Source organism: Solea senegalensis, linkage group LG19 (genome assembly GCF_019176455.1).
Source record: "Solea senegalensis isolate Sse05_10M linkage group LG19, IFAPA_SoseM_1, whole genome shotgun sequence".
Lineage (NCBI taxonomy): Eukaryota > Metazoa > Chordata > Actinopteri > Pleuronectiformes > Soleidae > Solea > Solea senegalensis.
The window spans coordinates 3582546-3605627 of record NC_058038.1 but is presented as its reverse complement, the minus strand read 5'-3'; the positions used below and the strand labels follow the sequence as shown (position 1 = coordinate 3605627).

The window sequence follows — 23082 nt, the reverse complement described above, 5'->3', positions numbered from 1 at the left end:
TATAAATGAACAAGTACGTCTGCATTTTCCCATAGAAACCATATTTAAATGGAGTTAATGTGAAGTCGCCCCTTGTTGGCTGATTGCTACTCCTGTCCATTTTTGTCTTCAGTCCCTAAAGTGTGCCAAATTTGTTGCTGGCTTCATGGGCAACATTTTGGACAGACTTGTTTATGTTTCTATAAAACACTCACTCGCTCACTCAATTCTTTATTATCTCACAATTCTTCTACATTCTCAAATCTTCAGAGTTTAGTGTAAAGTATTGCAATTACACCTGAAAAAAGGTGTATCTACCAGGGGAATTGATATCGGTAAGTATCGGTATCAGTCCGATACTGGTCAAAATCAGTGAATTGGATATCCAGATAAAAATGTAGAACCCGATACATAATCCAAAAATCCTATCGCATGTTTCACTGTGCACTATGACTGTGAAAATGTAAATCAGCAAAAGCATTTTAGCTCAGTCATGTTTGGGTTGTTTATTTCATATGTTCAATAAACGGTCTGAAATTACTGTTTCAGGATAATAACGGTATCGGTAGATACTCGAGTGGGATATTGGCATCGGACACAATAAAGTGGCATCATCCCAACTCACTCACTCACTCACTCACTCATCTTCTACCACTTTATCTTACGGTCAATTCAGATCCACAAATCCACATTTTTTTGTAGCTGTGCGAGGAAACAGGAAGAAAACCCACACACACACACACACACACACGGGGAGAACATGCGCCATTAAAACAGCAAAGTTTAAAAAAAGTGGACTCACAGAATCAACCGTCTCATGCTGGGAGAAGCCCACCGGCGCGATACCGTAGATACAAACAGCCAAGATAGTGATGAGCAGATGGACAACGGTGATCCAGTACGTGAAAAAAGGCCTGCAGACACAGAGGAGTGAAGTAAGTGCATACAGTTAAACAAACTCGTCGTGCCTCGGCGTGTTCCAGAACTCACCTGTGGTCGTCCATGTCCTCTATCTGCCTCTTGACGTAGCTGTCGATGCGTTTGCGGTAGGTGCGGTTGGTGAGCTTCCCCACCATCCCCAGCCCGTACGGCCTCTTCTCGCGGGCGAACAGCTTCTTGACGGGGACGACGATGCGCTGGCCGCGCCGCTGCCCGTTGACGCTCACCACTTCCTGCCGCAGCGGCACCTTCGGTGGCCCGGGGGTTCCTTCTTTGGCTTTACGCCACCCTCGTTCCAGAGGTCTGCGAGGAGTTATACACACATACACACACATGTTTAATGATGATAATGACACTGATACTGAAGACAATCAGAATATAAAACTTAATATACTAAGAATATGTATGTATAAAAAGGAAAGAATAAAGATTATACACAATAAAATATTTAGCTCTGAGTCAAATATTATTACTACCAAAATAAAGCATAGAAAACAGTATTAAAAAGGTAATGGAACAAAAATAAGTAAACTGTGTAACTATTGATATAAATATATATATATATATATATATATATTAATTTGTAAACTGCTTCCATAATTTCTCTGTATAACTAATAGGACCAGGAATTAGTAATTTAAACTTTAGTTGCCTTTTTATTTTCTATTCTGTGTTTTTAAATATACTTTGTATTCTTTTATTTGTGTATTTGTTTATTTGTGTATTACAAGTAGCACTTTGGTCAAGGTTATTTGGTCATATTTTTATAATATGTTATACAATATAATATATAAATTAAATTAGATTTTATCAATTAGTCTCAGTGCTGCAGTGATTTATCGATTATTAATCCATAACCAATTCAACTGGTGCCTATTTTAAATAACTGATATAGTATTAAATAAAATTTTCCTCAGATTTCAGTGTCTTACATGTGAATATTTTCTGTTTTCTTTGACATTTTTCACCATTTTCTGCATTTTATCGACAAAAAAACAAATCAACATAATGAAAAAAATGATTAATTACAGTATCTTGAATTTATGTATTTATATGAATTTATTAACATTATTCTTCAACAGCTGCTTTTACGTTCAGATTTTTTACACTTCCAGTGTCTCTAGAAAGATTGAATCACTTTTTCTCCCACTGTCATTATCTTACAAAGATGTTTTTCAGTAACAAACACTGTTGAACAGGAACTCACAGCATGAGGTGGCTTCGTTCCAGTTCCGTCTTATCGAGCGCACTGCCCGTCAGCTCCGTCTCGTCCTTCTTGCCGCTGGGCTCCGCCTCCTTCATGGCCGCCTCCGACGGCGACTCGAACACCTCGTCCGTATACGTGGACAACTCCTCGTGCATCAGAACGTCCTGCAGAGGAAAAAAAAAGAAGAAGAAGAAAAAACAGTGATCATTGTGAACAGTGATCCGAAAAGATGAGAATAAAACAATAACAGCAGCAAAATCACAACACAGGTTGACTGCTGTACTTCTACTTACAACATGTCACAAGTTTATACAATTATATTATTATACTACAATCAATGTAAATGTAAATTAAAATCATAAACCTTTGCCATCACTCAAGACAACAACCTTTAGACACACTGTCATTTATGCTTAAATTAATAGAGAAAACAGTGTTTAAAAAGCAAATTAAGTGAGATATCTTATAAAAATGTGTTCACTGTGAGTCCAAATATAAGGTTTTATGCTGCTTCTTGTTTGTTTTTGTGTATTTTTCCACTGAGTGTTATAAATGACAAAATGTTCTGTTTATTATTGTTTATGTTGAACTGTGGACCCCAGGAAGAATAGCTTACGGGGTTCCTAATAAATAAACAAACAAAAAAAAAAGCATTACTCTGGCAAAGAAGGATGTGTCCAGTTCATCGGGAAAGTCGATTAATTCTTCCTCCATGAAGCTGGCGGGAGTGAAGCTCCGTCTCTGGGCCCGTCGCAGAGTGCTCTCCCGTAACGAACGGCCCTGAGAAACACACACACACACACACACACACACACACACAAAAAAAAGTGTTTACAACTCCACTGTTTCCAATACAGCAGATTACAGAGTCATAAAGCAGCAATAAATACCAACAGGACAACATATGCACGAGTGTCCAACGTTCCCTTTTAAATGTCTCGAGTCTCCAATCACCTTGACTAACGCCGCCGCGGCCCTGAAGCTCATCTTGGCCACAGACTCCCTCTTTCGCCGGCGAGGCAGTCGGTTGAGACCTGAGCGGGAGCTGGTGAAGGAGCAAAGGGAGGCGGCTCCAGGTGTGATGGGGGTCTGAGGCACGCTGTAGCCGTCCACCTCCTCCACCATGCGGAAGGCTCGTCCTCGCGCCAGTGGGTCCACGATCTGGAGACCAACGGGATCAGAAGTGTCAGTGAGAAACATATTCTGTTTTACATCTACAGACCCCATTTTTCAGAAACGTTGCGATGATTTTCAGTATAAAAAGAAAACAATTCCATTTTTTTTTTTACTTTACCTATTTGTATAGTTCAAATAAATATGAAGAACAAAGAATGCGACAGCTGTAACACACTCAAAAAAAGATCCAGAGGTAACACTGTTCTGGAAGGTTCCACAATTAGCACGTTAACTGTGTTAACAGTTGAGAGGATGAAAATTCACACCTCCACTAATTTGTGCACTTTGTGGCAATTGTCTAAGAACGGCATCAATTCATAAACAGTTTTTCTCAGCATCAGATCGCAAAAAATGTAATTCTTTCACCAGGTTCAGAACATTTCTCAGTGCATAAAAGCCTCGGGTGGAACTTTGCTGCTGAATGTGTGTGAACATTGAGCCCTCAGGTGGGGTGATATAAGAATCCATCAAAAACTGCAGCTCAAATTTTGTATACGGCAAGATTGGACAAAAATTCCACCTGTCAAGCTGCGACGATTAGTATCTTAAAAAGTATCATTAAAAAGTGCAATAAAAGGAAGGAGAAGAAGATGATATGAACCAGTTGTAAACCTGGATCAATCCCGCCTTTTTTGTAAAGTGTGTCGCAGGCTTCATTTGCTAAATATAACTTTAGCAAACTTACATTTAATCTGTCGCAAAAACACTTATCTAAATCACCTCTGCAGGGAAAAAAATATATCATATATCGCTTACTTGCCCAACAAATCCCAAAAAATTGCCATATTAGATATCGGCAAAAAGTCAAATACTGTGCATCCCTCAATTACTTTTTAATTGCAATTAAAAATATTAATTTTTAGGGACATCGCTACCTTTTGCATGCCATGCTGAGAGGAGGGGACGTAGAGAGGAGGCGGGGTCTCAGTGCTGGTTAAGGAGATGTTGTCCTGGCTGGGCAGGTCCATCTCCCGGATCACCTGTGGCTTCAGTTTCCCGTAGCGCAGGCTGCAGTGGCGCAGGCTCTTCCGCTGCCATTTCTGGGTGGCGTCACAGTCCTTACTGACACCAAACCAGTCAGCTGTTCCCCTAACGCCACAAAACACTGACCTTTCAGTACTGGGCCACAACACTCACCCACACCCACACACACACCAAGGCAAGGAAAGTGGTCTCAGACGTTTAACACCCTCCACTTCTAAATCCCGTCTGGCGCACAGTGAAGCTTACAAAGGAGTGAGTCGGCAAACATGCAAGAGTCTGATAAGGCCGCAATCCCCGGGACGTCAAAAGGTGCTTTAGATAATATGTAACAGGAGCAGAAGAGGGGAATACGCCTGGGCATGTTTATATCAGGGAAAGACAGACTGCCAGGTGCACACAAATCCTTTACCCACTGTACGTATGAAACATATAGTGACACGGTAAATCTTCAAAGCGAACACAAGAGGATTACTGCAGTTCTGACGCTGCTGCTGCTGCTGTAAAAATGTCCAACTTATTTGCATTTTCCTAATTTTAACTCACACTAGCAGACACCAAATCCAATTAACACAGAGAATGAGGATTTTTCATGTGGCCCCCTCTCTCTCCACTCCCCACAATGATGCGTACACACATATAATCATGTTGTTGCTCGACGAGGTCCTAATAAGTTCCAGAGCAAACAGTGTGACTGCGCCCTGAGGCCAGGAAGAGGAAGTGGAAACATTCTTCAAAGAAAAACTTCTTGATGTTTTCCTTTTTTTTCTTTCACTAATTACAGGCTACAGAGTCAACGTTCAGAGTATTAGGTGAAAATCTATTTCCTGTCTCACTCTTTCTGTCAGTGAGTAATTGTCACTGCTCGCCCCGGACTTCGGTTTTAAAAAAAGGTGCCATTCTCTAGGTTTTCCATTAAAATGGATGACAAACAGAAGGCAGCAGGGGGACACAAAAGTCAGAGAGGATAAGAAGACGCAACTTCATGATGTAAATAAAGAGCAGAAATAATCGTCTCTTTTCACAAAATGTTGTTTCCTAACTCTTTATCAACAACTCATTTTATACAAGCTCAAACAAATTGGTCCATTTCCTTTCTGTGTTTGCATTCAGGTTAAATTAAAAGTGAGTACAAACCTAGTTTTATTGAACTACTGTTATCCTAGTTTACAGTAGAGTGTGAGAGCTTTGGATCACTGTATACGCTGATGACTGTCAACTAGATTTGGCATGTGACGTGTAAATCTAGGGTTGGTAAAGCATTTAAATCAATCAAATTCAAGGTCTTTGCAAGGACTTTCCAGGACCTATTCCCTCAAATTCAAGGATCAAAATGCTGCTGACGCAGATTAAGACGGAAGGACAACTTGTAAAAGCCACTTCGTTCATGATGGCGTCCACGTTTATTCATTTGCAGGGCATGAAACAGTACAGTAGGTGTACTGAATATCAACCTAAATATCAACTTAACTTCTTTCTGAGAGAGGAAAAAAGGATCGCGCTAATTTCTGGCTATCATCTGTGCTTCAGGAGTATTTGTCTCCCAGGACAGGACAGGACAGGAGGGGACAGGATGGGACAGGACAGGACAGGATGCACGTACGTAGACATCATTGCTCGTGTCTATCACAGTATTGCGAGGGCAAACTTTATTAATTAATGTCTATCAGCATATGATGTTGATTTTGATGTTTACTATAAATAAAACAGTCAAATAATTGCAGTGTGCGATGATTTTTGGACATTTAATTAAGACAAAAAAGAGCTTTAACAGAAATGTTACTGTACTTATTTTTCCCTCTGATTGACTGATGTGTAAGAAAACAAAGGCTGGCTCATTACTCAAAAGAAACTCAAGAGGAACTTGTGACAGGGAAATTTCGTGTTCCTCATTTTTGAAAAAGAAAAACCTTTTGGCAACAATGTGACTCACAGCTGCCACTGCCTGCTGAGAAATGACAACGATAATCGTGTGACCTCATGTCATGTGCGTTAATCGAGAGTATACTGATTTACTTCCTTATCTTAAAGGTTCCAGTGCGTAACAGTGCAGTAAGTCAGGGACCTACGGTGGCCTGGCTGCAGCAGAAACTAACTACATATAAAAAGCTTAAAATAAGACTCCGAAAACAAAACTATCTTTAATTCTAAAGCTGTAGTGTGTAACTTTTAAATAAAAACTAATTTCTTTGAAACATAAGTGAGGTGAAATTAATGTTAAGGGAGATCTTTAGGTTAAGGAATTAACCCCGGCTCTCTGAGACATGAGTGAGGTGACGGAGATGGCGACACTAGTGGTGTTTTGAAGTTACACAGTGGAGCTTTAAAGCGTTCTGTCTCTGCCACCTAACCCTCCTAAGTGTTACAGAATGGACCTTTAAACTCGTCAGTGAACACCTGTCACCTGACCCGTACCTGAGCAGGGTTCTGGAGAGCGAGTGATGCTTCCTGGTGCCACGGCGAGCGGCTCGCTGGCCCTTAACTGGCACCGTGTTAATCCGCTCAAAGTGAACCCTTCTGCTGCTGCGACCACGCAGAGCAGGGAGGCGAGGAGGCAGGACAGAGGCAAGGAGGCAAGGAAGGAAGGAAGGAAAGGAGAGAGGAAAAAAAGACAACAAGGCAGTGAGAAGGAAAGGCATCTGGACAGAGCTGTCGCCGTTCATGCAGAGAGAGCAAAGTACAGTGTTTAAGATTTAAAACATGAGGAAAAAGTGAGCAGGCAGACGTTACATTGTTAATCAGCAAGAAAAAAGAAACCGAAACACTGCACAGACATAGAAACATTGTTTACATGCACAAGGACACATAATCTACTGTCTCTTATAAGCATGTGCTGCTCGATTATGGCAAAAATAATAATCACCACCATCTATTGCGCCTTAAAAGTGGTTTTGATCAAGAAATCTGGATTTGAATTGACCTTAAATTAAGAATAAATTACAGCATATATCTTTAATCACGCTGCGTGTGTTTAACGCGGGGATTACACTGAATGCCTGTGTTCTATTTTTGCCGAAAAATTCAGACACCGTTACAACGATAAAAGCGTGATTTTCAGAATAAAAGCCCCCCCCCCGTTTTGTAATAATATTCGTTTTTTTGTTAGTTTTTGTAATCTTTTGAGGCCACAATTGAACATTTTCTGCATTACCTGCTGTATATCACATCACTACTTTAACCCAGAATTTCCAAATAAGTGCACCACTTGATAATACAATAATGTTAATGTTACAATAATTAAAACTTTTGAGGTGTTTTTATTTAAGGGGTTTTGGGCTCCTGTCATTATTACTAAATAACAAAAGAGATGAGGTGCTGCTAGATGGTGACACAAACGATAATTCTTGTCACATTTAATTTATTTACAATTTAATTATAAAATTATAGAAAATATTCACATTTTAAAAAAACACTGAAAAAAACCTATTAATTTCAACTACTGATACATTTAAGAGGTTCTTTTTGTTATACATACTGCAGTTCAGATTAACATCAGTGTTTGATGTCAGTATATTGTCTTTAGGTTTGATAGTTTTTAATTAGTCGATAACTTGAATACTCAATAGTTTTAATAATTTCTTTTGTCAAATGGAGCAAAGAAAGCAGAAAATATTCACATTTAAGAAGCTGAAAAAACTGAAAACGTCTCCACTCAAACCAATCAAAATAGTTGTCGATTAATCCACATTATACACAAATAGCCACACAGGATTCTTTATATTATATAATCTGGAAGCATGGCATGCTGAATTACACAGTAAATGATTTTACCTCTTTATGGTCTGAGTGATGGACGACTGGCGCTGTAAGACGGGCCGCCGCATGTCAAAGAGGTCGCGGGGCGGCGACTGGAAGTGCGAGGTCTCCACAGGCATGCTGATGCTGCGCAGGAACCCCTGCCTCTTCACCGGCTGCACCAGAAAAGAAAGGAAAAGTAAGAGTCAAAATTGAAAATAAGAGAGCGTAGAGAGAGAGGAAAAAAGGTTTGGTACCTGAACAAACGTGGGAGGCTCATCCAGTGACATCTGAGCGGTGGGAATGTCCAGCCTGAGCCAGGGAGGTTTCTTCCTCTGCAGGCTGCTGGTGCTCTCCCGCCGTGGTTCAGCCATGTTCTCTGTCCCAGCCCAGGCCTGCCAGCTGCACACAGAGAAAACCGTTCATCAGTGACGATTAAACGAACATAATCAATCATAATGTATTTAGTTTGGAGCAATACACGTTATGGCAGCAGTGATTTTCTGACACCGTTATAGTTTTCATGTGTTTGTTGTTGAACGAGAGCCTTATTTGGTGAGCTTTATATATGTTAATGTTGGGAGACGCTCCAATTTTTTGCCACAAGGGGGCATGACCTCCTCAGTGAGACAGCTTGATGTGGTTTGTAGGAGGGATGGGAGTCGGTATCGGTCAGATGCTGGTCAAAAGAGCTAGATCGGATATCGAACAGATAAAAATATTAAATCCTAAAATCATGTACGTATTTAGGAAACAAACACAGAGTGGGCACGAAAAACAAAGAGGAACCTAAAAATTATTAATATAGTATACCCAGGTTTCAGCGGCATAAAAAATGCCCATTTTTGTTGTTGATTTGTCCTGTGTCTCTCCCTTAACGTCTCTCAACATAAAGCCCAACAAATACGGCTCTAATCCGACAAAAAACGCGTTAAAACTATACAAATTGTAACCAATGAAATCACAATTATGCGACAACACAGTTTGTGCGCGTCACAGTTTGTGCTGCAGAATTGTTGCACGAGAGGGCGCTCAGGCCTCTGTCGTTGACTTCACACGTTTCTGTTCCACCCAGCACAATCTACAGTTTCACAGAGCCTTTTAAAAAAAGAAGAAGCAATAAATACTTGTGCATCAGAGTGAGGAAGTTTATGGTCTTAAAAATAATCCCTTAATTCTACAGTTCTACTCAAACTTAATCCCACTCGGTGGTTAAATGTTCCTCTGCTTCCACAAGACGTCCACCGGGGTCTAATGACTACGCGTGCATTCCCATGACGAGGCTGGCGGACCACAGGAGGAGCACAGTAAACGTCGGGCATCAGACAGGCCGCCTGCAGCTGCAGCCTCGTTACCAGCAGCTCTGCGTTTTATTGTCTAACCTCACTTCTCTGAGCCTGCTGCTTCACTTCCTGTCCTTTTTCTTCACTCACTTTATTCCCACGCAGCACTGAACTCCTTCACCTGTTCACAGCGCACACCAATTACAGTCTAACGTCTTAGTTGTTGCACTCATTATTAACTCTTAAGAGGTCCTTTAATATCCTGACAAATTTGTCCCTAAGGGCAGAAAATGTCACCTTGTCAAAAATGGATGTAAAAAATATTATATATTATTTTTATTCCCACTTTAAATTAGTCTATCTTTTAAAAATACTTCCATCTGAAAAATGTGTGTCAAAATTTTTTTTTGGCTTATTTTAACCATAAGATGACGAGAGAATGTCCTGTAACTAAGTGCTTTTGCCAGTAACTTCCAATACCTGGCAGTTATTTACAATTTACTGCAAGTTAAAATACTGTTTGAACTATTTTATTTGGAAAAACACTGCAGTTGTACATGAGAACAGATTTTGCATGTTAAATTTGAAATCTGAACAGTATAAAACATATACTCTCAATGTGCATAAACAACATGTACAGGGGTTCCCACTCTCTCCTCTCTGGTGACAAAGACGCTGATTCTCTGGCTTCCTCAAATTACCGTAATAACTTCTCAGATTTCAGAAACTTTCAGAAAACTTCTCAGCTTTCAGAAACCGTTGGACTACGGTAATGCAAAGTGCGATTATGCAAACGTGTCATCAACACATCAAAAGATTGACACGTTTAAAATGAAAAAATATATATTAATATATAATGTTTTTACAGCTCTTTTTGGGAAGGTGACATTTTTTGCCACTAGGAACAAATGCGTCAGTTTTTAAGGAACTGAGGCGACAGAAATGTTTCCAAAAATGAAGAGCAACTGGCAAATTTGAGCTATATTGATTCAACACAGCCTTAGTGGCTTGACAATAAAAATTGGAAGAGCACAAAATGTCTCTTAAGGGTTAATTTAATCAAGTTACTCTGTGCAGGCAGATGACAGGAGCTGGTCCTCAGCTTTGAAGCTGCTGCAAAAACCAAATGCCTCAGTTTCCCGTCCCTTCCCGTCACTTCCAGTTTTTAAAAAATGCCTCACAAGACAGCATTGTCACACACACACAGTGATTAAGTCACATCCGGGGCTTTGGAGCTCTGAGCTGGAACATGCAGGGTCACGTCCTCACTTCTTGTGTTCCAGCTCCAGCTCTGTGGCCGGTGACCACATCTGCTTTGTGTTGCCATTTTAACACACAACCACAGCAGGCTTCTGTTTTAGCCCGAGCAATGATGGGCTGTGTTGTCAGTGTATTTCAGCAGGGGAAGGGAAGCCTCAGACAGAGCTCGGGGGCAGCGGAGGTCATCACCCATGTGTTGACGTTTAAATGCGGTCAGAGTCTTGCTGACAGCTAATTCTCAATTCACAAGGAGTTTACAGAAGCAGAGCAGTTAAATGTTACTAGATCAACATTTTTTTGTTACTGAGAGACGCAAGAAAAACTAGATGTGATTACGCATGGTAGGTTATTATAGTCCATTAAAGCTAGGGTATGCAGTGTGGAAAAGCTCGTTCTGCCAGGGTACACTTTGAAAACATGCAACTCATACATCCAACCACCTCCAGTCATCCTCTCTCGACAAAGTCCTGCCCTCCCAAAATACTGTAAATCATTCTCTGGAGTAGAATTGTGAATATTTGCATTTTCTCTGTTATTTCTCTGTCAACTGAGTAACAATTGGTTATCGTCTCTACTTGCACCGCACCATCTTGTTGTGAAAACTGGACACACGCTGCGAGTTTCACAGTTTTGCAACAATGCTTAGCCATGGTTGGCGATGAAAATAAATGCCCATTACTTCTATTTTTAGGCCCTAGCCTCCCATAGTGTCACAAAAATGTACAAATGGCGCTTTTCCATTACTAGAGTACCTCCGCAACATGGCTGGAGTCATCATTGCACGGCTGCATGAAACTGCCATGACTTTGTTTTACATGCAACACAAACAAACTTTTCTGAAATACGAGTGAACGGCTTGCAATTCGGCTCACAACTTGCGGCTTTTGCTAAACACACCAGACTCCTCTGTTAAATATTAGGATTTTAGACATTTCCTTTGCTAAATGTTGGAGATTAATGCAAGTTTTCAGGACTTTTAAGTCTTTTTAACTGATCTACAGATTGGCATTGTTCGGTTTGATTCTTGTGTCGGACGTCAAGCTCAGTGACACAACACTCTCAAACTCAGCTCGCTTGGAACCTCCCCCGGAACAGGAAAAGAAAAAAAGAACATTCCACAAAGCACCAAACATCATCCCGTTACGACAGAACACATACGCTGTGAACACAGCATTTGACTGGGTCCATTATTTAACGAGAGTTAACCACAAAATACGCTTGTGTTTGTTCCCATCGCTCCGTCGTCTTCTGCTCGCTGTGAGCGTGTTTCATAGCAACGATTCACCTCCACTGTTTCTCTGGATCTGTGGGGATCGGGTAAAATGTTTTGGCACAACATGTTCATTTTGTGATGAAAACAGCCAGAGAAGAGACGAGTTTTCTGAAACGTTGTTTGATTTATGCGCTGTCTTGTATATATCTATAGAGGTAAACAGCGTAATATCCTACCAAGGGGCGTCGTGTCAAGCATGGAAGAGTTTGACCGTCTACACCTATTAGCATTTTAAATTGAATGATGTTTGACCTCCGATGACATTGTCTGGACTGTGATACTGGATAAGCCGAGCAGACTGGACCACAGCCAGTGCAGTGTGATGTGCTGAAGTCAATCCACTCTGTGCCAATGTTTGACCTCAGCGCAGCTTCACTCGCGGTTTGTTTTATATCAAGTCCACAAAGTCGACCGGCCTGTAAATCCACTAAATAATCCTCACAGACCTCATCTCTCCGACTACCGACGACGACATTTGGGAAATGCAAATGTGACACCCGTGGCTCGACTTGTGCACAAGTTGCCACTGCAACAGCAACATTTTCCTCTTGCCCCTGGGCTGAAAGTCCTGACATTTAATTACTTTCGCTGTTAGTACAAACAGCAAGGCTTCTGATATGGAGCAGATCTGGGAGAGGAGGGGAGGAAGGGAGGAGGGTCTCCACATCAGGGCTGCAGATCACACCAGGCTGAAAGCAGACAGCAAACGCTGCTGATTTTCCTCCGCACTAAACATCAACCCGCTTTAGCTCTTCCTGACTGTCCCTGTTGTTGCTGCTCTGCCTCCACAGAGTGAAGAGTCGACGGGAGGAAACACATGAAACAGCCTCCATTGTTCCTGCTCTCTGCGTTAGGCTCATTTCCTGCTTACTGTCTCCCACTCATCTCCCTCTTCCCTACATGTAACTGCCTTTCACAGGCCACCACAGCCGCGCTGCTCTTTTACTCGTCAGATGAAACCCACACATTGGAAGCAAACGTAAATGACACGAGACCGAAGCTGTAAAATCGGATTTTAAATGACAGCGAGACAAAAACCACTCTATGTCCCACACACACTGTGGACAAAAACAAAGGAACATCAGCCCATGGAAGTCTGTCTCCCTCATTCTCCCATGTCCTCCTCCAAAGACAACATGGCAGATGAACCGCTGGAACTCTTTAGCACAGTCACAGCCACAATAGCCACTGACTCATTTCTCAGTTGAAATGTCAGTCATTTCTGCAGCGGATTAACATAAAAATCGAAGCTGGTCCATGTCTGAGAAAGACCTTCAGAGGCAGATCTCTTTGGGGTTGCATTCTGCGTTTGGCAACAGTCCAGGCTGGGCTGGAGGATTATCCCTCCCTCGACAGAGCGTGTTATCTCTTCATGGTCAAGACTGACAGTAGAAGAAAACCCAGCCTAAAAGCACTAAAAGCACAGAGAAATGGAACTATTACAATTATTCAACCCATTGCATCTTATCTCGCTCTCAAGGTGATTTGGTGTGCAAGTGTGTAATAGTTTCCCACAGTGTTTACATTCCTGTCTCTGATTCTTCACATGACCACAATTTAATCTAGTTTCTCAAAATGATTTGTTTTGACTGCGAGATTCACATCTAAAGAGGGGGAAAACACCCGAGATTGGCTTCCTGCGATCTTGTCAGTCCCACACTTCCTACTCAGTCGTGATGCCCCTGACAATCCGGCAGAGCGTGGATTGTTTTTTTTGGGGGGTGGTTATTTTAAGCCATTTCACTTCTCCATTAGAAGACAGACAGGCGAACACAGACACAGAGGACAAACTGGTGTCCCTCCAGGTGCAGGGACATCATAATTACAAGGGTTGACAAACAGAACCTGCACTCTCTCCGCCTATTGTATTACGTTCTGCAGACAACCTCGAGCAGAAAGAAGTTTTCTGTGCCATCGTTTAATATAATCACTTGGTAAATGGTCTCCAGTCATGCGGAGGAAAGCTGCGGCTTATGACAACAGAGGCCCGGCTGTTACAGGTGAGGCTTTCAGTCAAACAGAGGACAAGGCGCAGTGAATGGAGCTCTGAGTGAGTACGTACCACTTTCAACACACGCCACCGGAGCAGGTGAGAACACCTGGAACGGATGGATGGATGGATGGAGGGGTCGTCCGACTGATTATGTTTCCTTTATTGTAGAAACACAGCCGAGGTGGTTCACACGCGGCTCCAAAAGAGCACTGGCCTCCTGTTTGTCACTCATCATGAATAAAATATTGATTTGGCTGCTGCCCTTTTTTTCTCTCCATGTTGGAGCTGCCTCAAAATCCCCAGTCTGTGTGTGTGTGTGTGTGACATGAAAGCAACAGAAACCGTGTCTCCTTGAAATTATACAGTTTCCTAGTGAACATTTCTTTCTCTGTCAAAGGTAAAACAAGTCCTCTGACTTTACGGCTTCCTAATAGTGAATGTTTTCTGGGCTTCTTTGCTCCATAGAACAAAAAAAAATCATAAAAACAGAATCATTTTGGTTTGTGGACAAAACAAGATCATATCGCATCATAAGTTACGGTGCTATAATGTGTTGACTGCTTGTGATGCATGAGGCAGAGATGAGGTTATGAATTTGGTCAGATTTGGGCACAAACAGCCCCTTGTTTGGGCTCAGAAAAGATCCTGCTCATGTGCCATCTTGTGTCCTGTGTTGTGGACGCGTTGTGGGGACGACGCATCCTGGACCCAAAAGGTCCAACCAACGCTGCAAGTATTCGCAGCCGATCCTCTGACGTCTTTGTTGCACCCCGTGACCACGGCTGTCGCCTCAAATACAAACTATATTACTATTGGCCACATGTCAAACATAAAAAAGGGGTTTCTTGTGAAACATAATTGAGAGTGTGGTTGTTTTTTTTGTGTGTGTGTGTGTGGGAACATAAATTTTACAAGACAGGGTTGGGCTTTAGACACGGGTATGTTGGGAAGCATTGCGCCACCTAATTGTCCTGCTACACAACAGATTTTACACATAATGAGATTCTGTGCCTTCACTATTCTTCAGCTAAAACACCTCCAACAATCCTTAGAAACAGTTACAAAACTGTCTAAGAACTCCTGAAGACACATCACCTGCGTAAATAATTAATCGTCATTCTTTGCATTCTTGAAATCCTCTCTGTCCAGGGCCAGTTTTTAATCTCAGCAAAATGCCTTACCCACATTCCTCGAGCTCACTGGCCGAACAGAACCGAGCTGAAACGACAACCAACAGGAAACCACATGAAGTCTAACCATTGTGGACTGGATTGGACTGGTTTCTGGGTACTGAGTGTTCTCCAAGGGCTCTAATTGAGGAGCGACAGGCCACGGCCTCAGGTGAACGACCGAGTCTGTTACTAAAGAGTAAAAGGGTGGACAGTGGAAAACTGTAGCATGCAGGGGTGGAGTCGCGAGGGGGTGACCTCATTTATCTGTGCAGTAAGAGGATGGGATACCTCATTCCTCATGGAGAAGTGCAGCTGTTCCTCTTTTGCTCTTTGACTTCACTGGCTCAAATTATTAGTGGAACTTTACATTTTTCCATTTCCCTCTCAATATCGCGGAACATCTTTGGTGCAGACTTTGTCTCGTTTCGTCTCCAATTTGGATCTCTACTCAAACGCACAAAGCATACAGACTGGAAGTGCATCAAACTGTCTGTAACTGAGGTAGTTATTGCAGGAAGCTTGAACTCGAGTTTTAGAAAAAGAAATCGCCAGTTTGAACTAGAGTTCGACCAATGTGAGGGTTTTTTTAATGTCGATTTTCTGATAATTAATAACACAAACAAAAGGCTAAGCAACATTTATCAAGTTTCTGAGAACTTTTCTTTGGTTCTCCCTCTCCTGGGATCACCAGAGCAGATGATCTTTCCTGACACAACCTTCCCATTTATCCGGGCTTGGGACCGGCAGTAGGAGGACACTGAATATGTCCAATTAACAAAGACCAATGGGGATTGGGTACCTTGCTCAAGGGTACCCCAGCCCTTGACGTGGTGAGGACTGGAGCCGGCAACCCTCCAAGGTTCCCTTTCCACTTGATATTTCCTTTTTTTTTGACTGTTCTTTGAAAACACTAGAGATGGAGAAAGGTCATTTGTGTCTGAATAAAAGCACTGACAACCACGCTGAATTTTACTATAAATCACTTTTTCCTCCACATCGCGATACTCGATTTGAACTTCAGCAGCTTGTCTTGACCTAATAAAGTGGCCACTCTGCGTTTCGTTTTTCTTTTTGTATTTAAAAATTAGCTTCAGATTACATTCCAACTGAAAAATTGACAGTTGAATTATTCCAAGGAAAATACCAAAAGAAGTTTTACTTTTTATTATCTGGTCCTTGACCTTGGCTGAGAAAACAAAAAATGTAAAGGAACCTGAGGCAGATTCCAGACTGATTAACCCGCTTAGTGCTTTCCTAGAAACCCAGTGGCACAAACATGTTTGGGTTTCCCCATACTCACACAGTTAGTCATTCACTCACAAATGCTCCTACTGTCCATTGTGTCTCACTCACTCCTTGCTGGAGGCGAAGCTGGACACTGGGAACAATGGAGGAAAAACAATTCCATTCAGTCTCTAGCAGCTCTTATAGAAAATAGTTTCTTCTCCTCAAGAAATACGCCGCACATGAGAAATTGTGAAATTAACCTCGATCAGCAGTTCCAATAAATGATATTTCATAATAATGATGTCATAGTCATTTCAGTGTGCGTGGGTGAAGACATTGTTCGAAGCGGTAGTTTTAACAATTCACCTCCCAGAACATAAATCATTTGCGGTTATTATTACCCTGCAGGCATGTGAGTGTGTGTTCTGCAGCTCGTGCAGGCATCTGAGGCCCATCTGCAGATTATTATTTGATCTTCATGTGAAGTTAAAAAAATAAAAATAAAAGACTACAAAAGCTCCTGATGTTTCACTTGGGCCGAGGAGAACACGGAGGAGAAACAGGCGGCTAAAAATAAACGTGTTATTCTGCAGCACAGACATTAATACAAGGTGACTTCACCGGTTGTGGAAGTTGATTTGGATACAGTCGCATGGATGATATAACGAGGAGGGGAGGGGAGGGGAGGGGGGGGAGAGACGGAGGCAATCACAGCTCTCCCTCTCTCTCTCTGCTAATCTCACAGGGAAGAAAATACACAGTGAAATTCAGCCACAGGCCAAAGTGTGAAGTGCAACGAACACCGGCAAAGCTGCCGTCATCTGAATTGACCCCATGTGACTGTGGCTGTCATACCACACCGGCCCTGACGACATTAAAAAACACACACACACACACACGGAGAGACATCAGAAATACCCGACGCAGCTGACCCTCGGATCAAGTGTCACGGTGGCTGCTCGCGGCGGGTCAGGCATGCCGGGCCGGGCCGTGCCGGGCGAGGCTGTGCTGCTGCTGTGACTGGGAACGTGGCTGGAGTAGAGGTGGACCGATTCATCTGCGGGGGTCGATATTTGCTGGTATTATTTATCAATTGGGCAATTTTAACTCATTTTTATTCACAGAAAGTTGATAAACGTTGCTACAACATTCAAACTAGGGATGGGAATCGGTATCAGTGAGTATCGGTATCGGTCCAATACTGGTCAAAATCACAAAATAACTGGATCGGATATCGGACAGATATATATATCGCATGCTTCACCCTGCACAGGCTGTACACATATACTGTAAATAAAGATCAGCAAAAGCACTTTAGCTGAGTCATGTTTGAGCCGTTACACAGCTTGGAGAATTATGTCTTTGAAATGACTCAGCACAAATGGTCTAAAATGACTATATCAGACTGATATCGGTATCAGTAGATACTCGGACACAAAACAGTGGTATATTTTTTCAATTCATGTGTTTCATGTATTTAATATTTGGTTCACACATTGTTTTTATTGGAACATTTACTCGCTTATTAATCAAACTATTTTGATAATCAATTAATCTGTTTGAGGTTTTTTTTTTGGTTTTTTTTTAAAGGCCTCATGCCTTTCCCCGTGTCGCTCCACGGGTCTTAAGCTCTCGCTGTCAGCACTCGGTGGGATTTTTACAAGAGAGAATTAACCTTTCGGTGTCAGCGGTTTCAGCGTGCAGCGACACAGTTGTGTCAGGTCCACTGCCAGGTTCCCTCACTGTCATAACAGTGTTTACCAAATGACGGGACGGGAGTGTGTGCCAGAGATAGGAATAGCTTGTCAAAGTATAAATGGCCCCCGGTCCCACAGTGGGCTGCGTGCATGTGGCGTATTTATAGAACAATGTCGACTGCAAATACAAAGACAGACACGGCACAAAAAGAAACAACCCGTCCTGCTCGGGGTGGATCGGCTGTGTTCTGATAAAAGCTGTGTGCAACAAAACAGGGTTTTTATAAAAATGAGCTGCATCCATTTATCGCAGCATCTTCACCACACCTTCCCGAAGCCTTATACACAGTATATGACAAGGTCCTAGAAAATTGCAATCAGGTTATTTTATCAGCACAGGACGCAGACCTTTCATCATGCAGCAATATCCTGCACAGGAAATCAATACGAGGGAGCGGCAGGTGGAGTGAAACCAACACGTGTAATTCCTCTAACGTCTGCAGAACCAGAATCAGCTGCGAGCAGAACCACAACGAGCAAAGTGAAGTATCTAATTCTAAGTTTTCAGACGTGTATTGTGATTAGGGCCGGGTATTGATTATAAACTCGATACAGCAGCGAAGTCAAACAACATCCTGTGAGTTTATCGGCTCGCAGACGCTGAGGAGGTTAACTCCTCAGATACCGATTTTTGATATTGATTGACACATTCTTGATGTTAACCCTTAGAGCACAGAGCCTTTAGGCTGCCTCTGTATCCATTACTGTTAAAACAATATATATATATCTATATACAGAGGCTATAAGAACATAGAGTAAATGGCCTGTATTCATATAGCGCTGTCCTTCACTCATCTTTCATCAGAAGCAACATGGGGTTAAGTGTCTTGCCCCGAGGACACTAGCAAAGCCCGGGAATCAAACCCACAACCTTCAAGTTGAACGACAACACGCTCTACCACTGAGTTACCTAATGCTATGGTTCTCAAAATTTTTACACCAGTAGGTTTAAAAACACCAACGTTAAAATACAAAGTCAGCTACGGACTTTTCACAGGAGGCAGATTTATTCCCAATAATCCAATCCAACTTTATTTGTGAAGCACTTGTGGACCATAGTGCTGTACAAAATGATAAGCATGGAAGCTCACGCGAGGTGATAAGATACATCTCAAACAAACAGATAATTTACTCTCTCATCATCCTCCTCTTCCTCACATACACTTCAAACACCGGCACAGTGAAATTAGATTAAGACGGAGCGAGAGATAAGGTTACTCTATTTATTTGTCTGATTTGCTTAATTTTCTACGCACTGAGTTCAAAATTCCTCAGCTCTACTCCAGTCACATACCCTGTTATCCCCACCAGAGGAAGCTCGCGTACCACTGCTGGTACACGTGCTGTACCACAGTTTGAGAACCATGGCGTAAGAAATCAAACTATCCCTTCAAGCCTTCAGGTTTGGTCTTGGAGAAAAGGTGTATCTCCATTGCAAACGTGTGGCTTGGGATCCCATGGGTCTGGACAACACAAAGAAGGCCTGAAAGAAAGAAGATTTTTAATTAACTCCAAACAATCCCCTCAGTTCCAAAACCAGGTGGAACGTTATTAAATGAGCGGCTAATTCAACCCAATTGAATTATTGACTCATCGTGCAAAGGTGAATTATTTACCACGTATTTCCAGCCGGAGACTCAGAGGCACTTTCTACAACCGTGCTGACTTTTTCTTTTTCTTTTTCTCAGCTTTGTCGGCTGTTTCAGCTCACGACAGCAGACGGAAAAAAAGGAGGTTCATTCCAGTGAATCTGTGTCATGTCACTGTCCCGAGCTGTGTTTGTGCCGCTAATCGTGAGGAAACAGACGAGAGTCAAAACTCCCAAATAGTGCCCCCTCTCTCTCTCTCTACACGTCTAAGTGCGTTTCTTTTACATATACTGTGAGACGATATGAGATGATGAGTAAATATTCACTATTGCATGTGATAGATTTACCACAGATTAATACTATTGCCTATTGATGCATCTGTTGACTGTTTTCTCAGTTAATCAATTAATCAATTAGCTGCTTGAAAATAATCACAGTATGAATGGAAATGTTAATATATATATTATATACAAATGTGCAAAAGAGTGTAATGAAAAAACACATGAACTTCAGTCAAGTCTGATGTCCAATACTGGTTAAAGTTAATCATTATTGATATAATTATTCTCTTGATGAACGGATCAGTTACTTGGTCCACAAAATGCTAAAAAGTGTTGTAAAATGTCCACACCTCAAAATGATAAGATATAGATGAGACGATGAACCAGAAGTGGCTTTTATTTTATAAAATACATTGATTTATTAATTGTCAAAATATGGATTTGGTGATGGGTTTTGTCTTCTTCACTTAGATATGCTGATGCATCGCCGTATGATATATGAATATATCACAGAAATGCTGCATCGTGATATTATTGGTATCGTGGAGAGTCTCTGTATAAAGTAGCTTAAACTTGAGTAAAAGTATCTTAACCAGAAAATGACTCAGGTAGAAGTTGAAGTCACTTTTTTAATAATATTACTTAAGTAAAATGTCATATGAGTATATGTCACAAGTATATGACATGTACTGTACTTAAGCATCAAATGTACGTATGTGAGGAGTTAGGATTGAGTGTTAGGGCGAGTTGTCTTCCAACTGGAAGGTTGTGGGTTCAATTCCTGGCTCTATATTGTCGTTGAGCAAGACACTTAACCCCATGTTGCAGCGTGTGAATGAATGAATGGGTGAAAACTGAAGTGTCAAGACAAGAAAAGCTCAATATAAATACAGACCATGACCAACTCTTCTTTTTGTGATTTTATTTTGTAGCAACAAGTAACAAAGAGCATATATGTGAATTTTGTACTGAAGTACAAAAACATTACAACACTAATTGTGGGCAATATACCGCGTATCGTACTCGAGCAGTAGTGAGTGTGTATAAAAACCACTACTTTTGAAGCTGTTTGATGAGCTGTCTGCTTTAAAGAACAGCAGCCAAACCTGAAACCTACTACAAATGTGTTTGCAACAAAAGCTCATCATCGACTCACTGTATCACCAGCGGAGGCGCTGACAGTGATGCTCACTGCACCACACGGGGGGGATCCAGCAGCTCCTGATAAAAAAAAAAGACCCTCAGCGCAACCCAGCGTCCCGCTGAGGCGTAAAGAGCACTCCATGACAAACAGATCATAAAAACGCTGTGGGACGAATTAACGAAATTCAACGAGACTGTGAAACTCCAGAGAGCTCGTCCTAAACTCAGAGGCCATGTGGTAACACGTTAAAAAAGCCACAGCGAAAACACAGCTGCTGCTGTTCATCTGCATTTTATCTAAAAGAAAATGTGTTTTTAATTCATTAAGAGTTTCTAAAAATGTGAACATTTTTCTGGTTTGCGACGACACTGACTTAGATATCTTTGGTTTGATGACAATTGAGGATGTCACTTAGAAACAGTCACACAATCTGCCAAGATATGATTAGTTTTGATTCAGGGCTGCGGCTAATATGAAATGATAGGATTTGCCCATTTTACACAGTTTAGTGGAAATGAAGTCATAAAAACAACAATAAAATAGGATTTATCTGAGTCCAGACTTGACTGGAATTTCATAAATGTATTTATTTATATCAATTAATGGTTAAATTGCAATTATTTTGGCCATTTTATGATTGTTCAAGCAAATAATCAACAGATTATTTAATAACATCTGCTTATTTTTGCTTTTAGGAGTAGAGAAAACAATAAGATGTCAACATATTACCAATAAAGTACGTATAGCTGAATTAAAAGTGTGGCAAGGGACACATTTTGCAATTTTACAGCAGTATTATATAAATGTATTTATTTTTATCAATTAATGGTTAAAGTGCTATTATTTTGAGTGACAAACAAACAATTTTTTACCATTTTTGGCCAATTTCTAATCAACAATTTCACCAATAGGGAGCATAATAACAACAATAATAATAATGCTAACAATAATAATAATAATAATTCCTTCAGTTTCAATAGGGTACTACGCACCTTGTGCTCGAACCCTAATAATAAAATCAGTTAATTTTTGCTAGCCTTTTCCAACACATGAAATTTGATATATATAATATATATATCAAATTTAATTTATATCATTTTAATTTAGATCAGTAAAGGTAAAAGCCAAGGACATTAAGATCAGTGTGTCGCTGACCTTTTGACCTTGCTCTGCTCTTACACTGAGGCAACGTTTAGACAAAGACAAAGTAGAGCGTCATCCTCTCAGCGCCCGGTCCTCAGCTCATAACAAGAGTGACCTGAGACGGACAAACAGACAGCTCATTGTCTACGCGAGGTCGGACATTCTCGGGTTAAAGTAAGAGGAGATGCTCACATACAAGCGAGCGAGTCCCGACAACATGTGATCCCCCATCTAAATAGTTTCCACCATGATATCAGCCTGAATCAGGACGACGACAAAAGGCTGCATTGTATAGTCTGACATGGACCGGCGTGAACCAGGCTGTTTGTGTACAGCCTGATGCTATAGTCGTCTATAAAGGAAAATAAAGAAAGAAATACAAAAGGAAGGAAGGAAGGAAGGAGTTTTCCTTCCTCCATTAGTGGAAAACGGTGAACGAAGCAAATTCCAAGCTGGAAAATGTATTCATGTGAGGCACGAGATGAGGTAACTGCATTAAGGGTTTTGCAGAGACATCACACTTGCGAGTGTTATTATATATTGAACGACACTATAACTTCGTTTCTACAATCTACATTTTATGTCTGCACAGCAGTGCAATTATATACAGTATAAAAATAACATATAAACTCGAGTAATCGTTAGGTCCATAAAATGTCAGAAAATCAGTGATCAGTGTTTCTCAAACCCTGGAAATGACGATGTCCTCAAATGTCTCGTTTTGTCCAAAAAACAAAAGAACTATTCAGCTTTAAAGATTTCTTTGTGATGTGGAGCAAAGAAACCAGCAAATATTCACATTTGAAAAGGAGCTGAAAAATCATAAAAACCTGTTTTAATGACTTAAATACACTCAAAGCGAAAGTTGATTAATTTAGCAGAGCTGCAGCTGCAGATTATTTTCATAATCGATTAATCTGTCGATTATTTTCCCGATTAACCG

General features: G+C 41.2%; 1 protein-coding gene across 4 annotated transcripts in view; it reads right to left on the bottom strand.

The window, feature by feature from the left end:
• rhbdf1a (rhomboid 5 homolog 1a (Drosophila)) overlaps window positions 1-23082 on the bottom strand; it is a 45809-nt gene that overhangs the window by 5074 nt on the left and 17653 nt on the right. For 2 of the 4 annotated variants that reach the window (XM_044051574.1, XM_044051572.1), the window contains exons 2-10: window positions 8275-8419; window positions 8054-8193; window positions 6698-6805; window positions 4177-4390; window positions 3080-3286; window positions 2783-2905; window positions 2126-2289; window positions 970-1221; window positions 782-893 (exon numbers count right to left, since the gene is read on the bottom strand). In XM_044051574.1, the coding sequence (XP_043907509.1) occupies window positions 782-893; window positions 970-1221; window positions 2126-2289; window positions 2783-2905; window positions 3080-3286; window positions 4177-4390; window positions 6698-6805; window positions 8054-8193; window positions 8275-8391 (1437 nt within the window). In that variant the 5' untranslated portion in view covers window positions 8392-8419. The remainder of the gene's footprint in view (window positions 1-781; window positions 894-969; window positions 1222-2125; window positions 2290-2782; window positions 2906-3079; window positions 3287-4176; window positions 4391-6697; window positions 6806-8053; window positions 8194-8274; window positions 8420-23082) is intronic. The other 2 variants (XM_044051575.1, XM_044051573.1) reach the window with 1 other exon arrangement.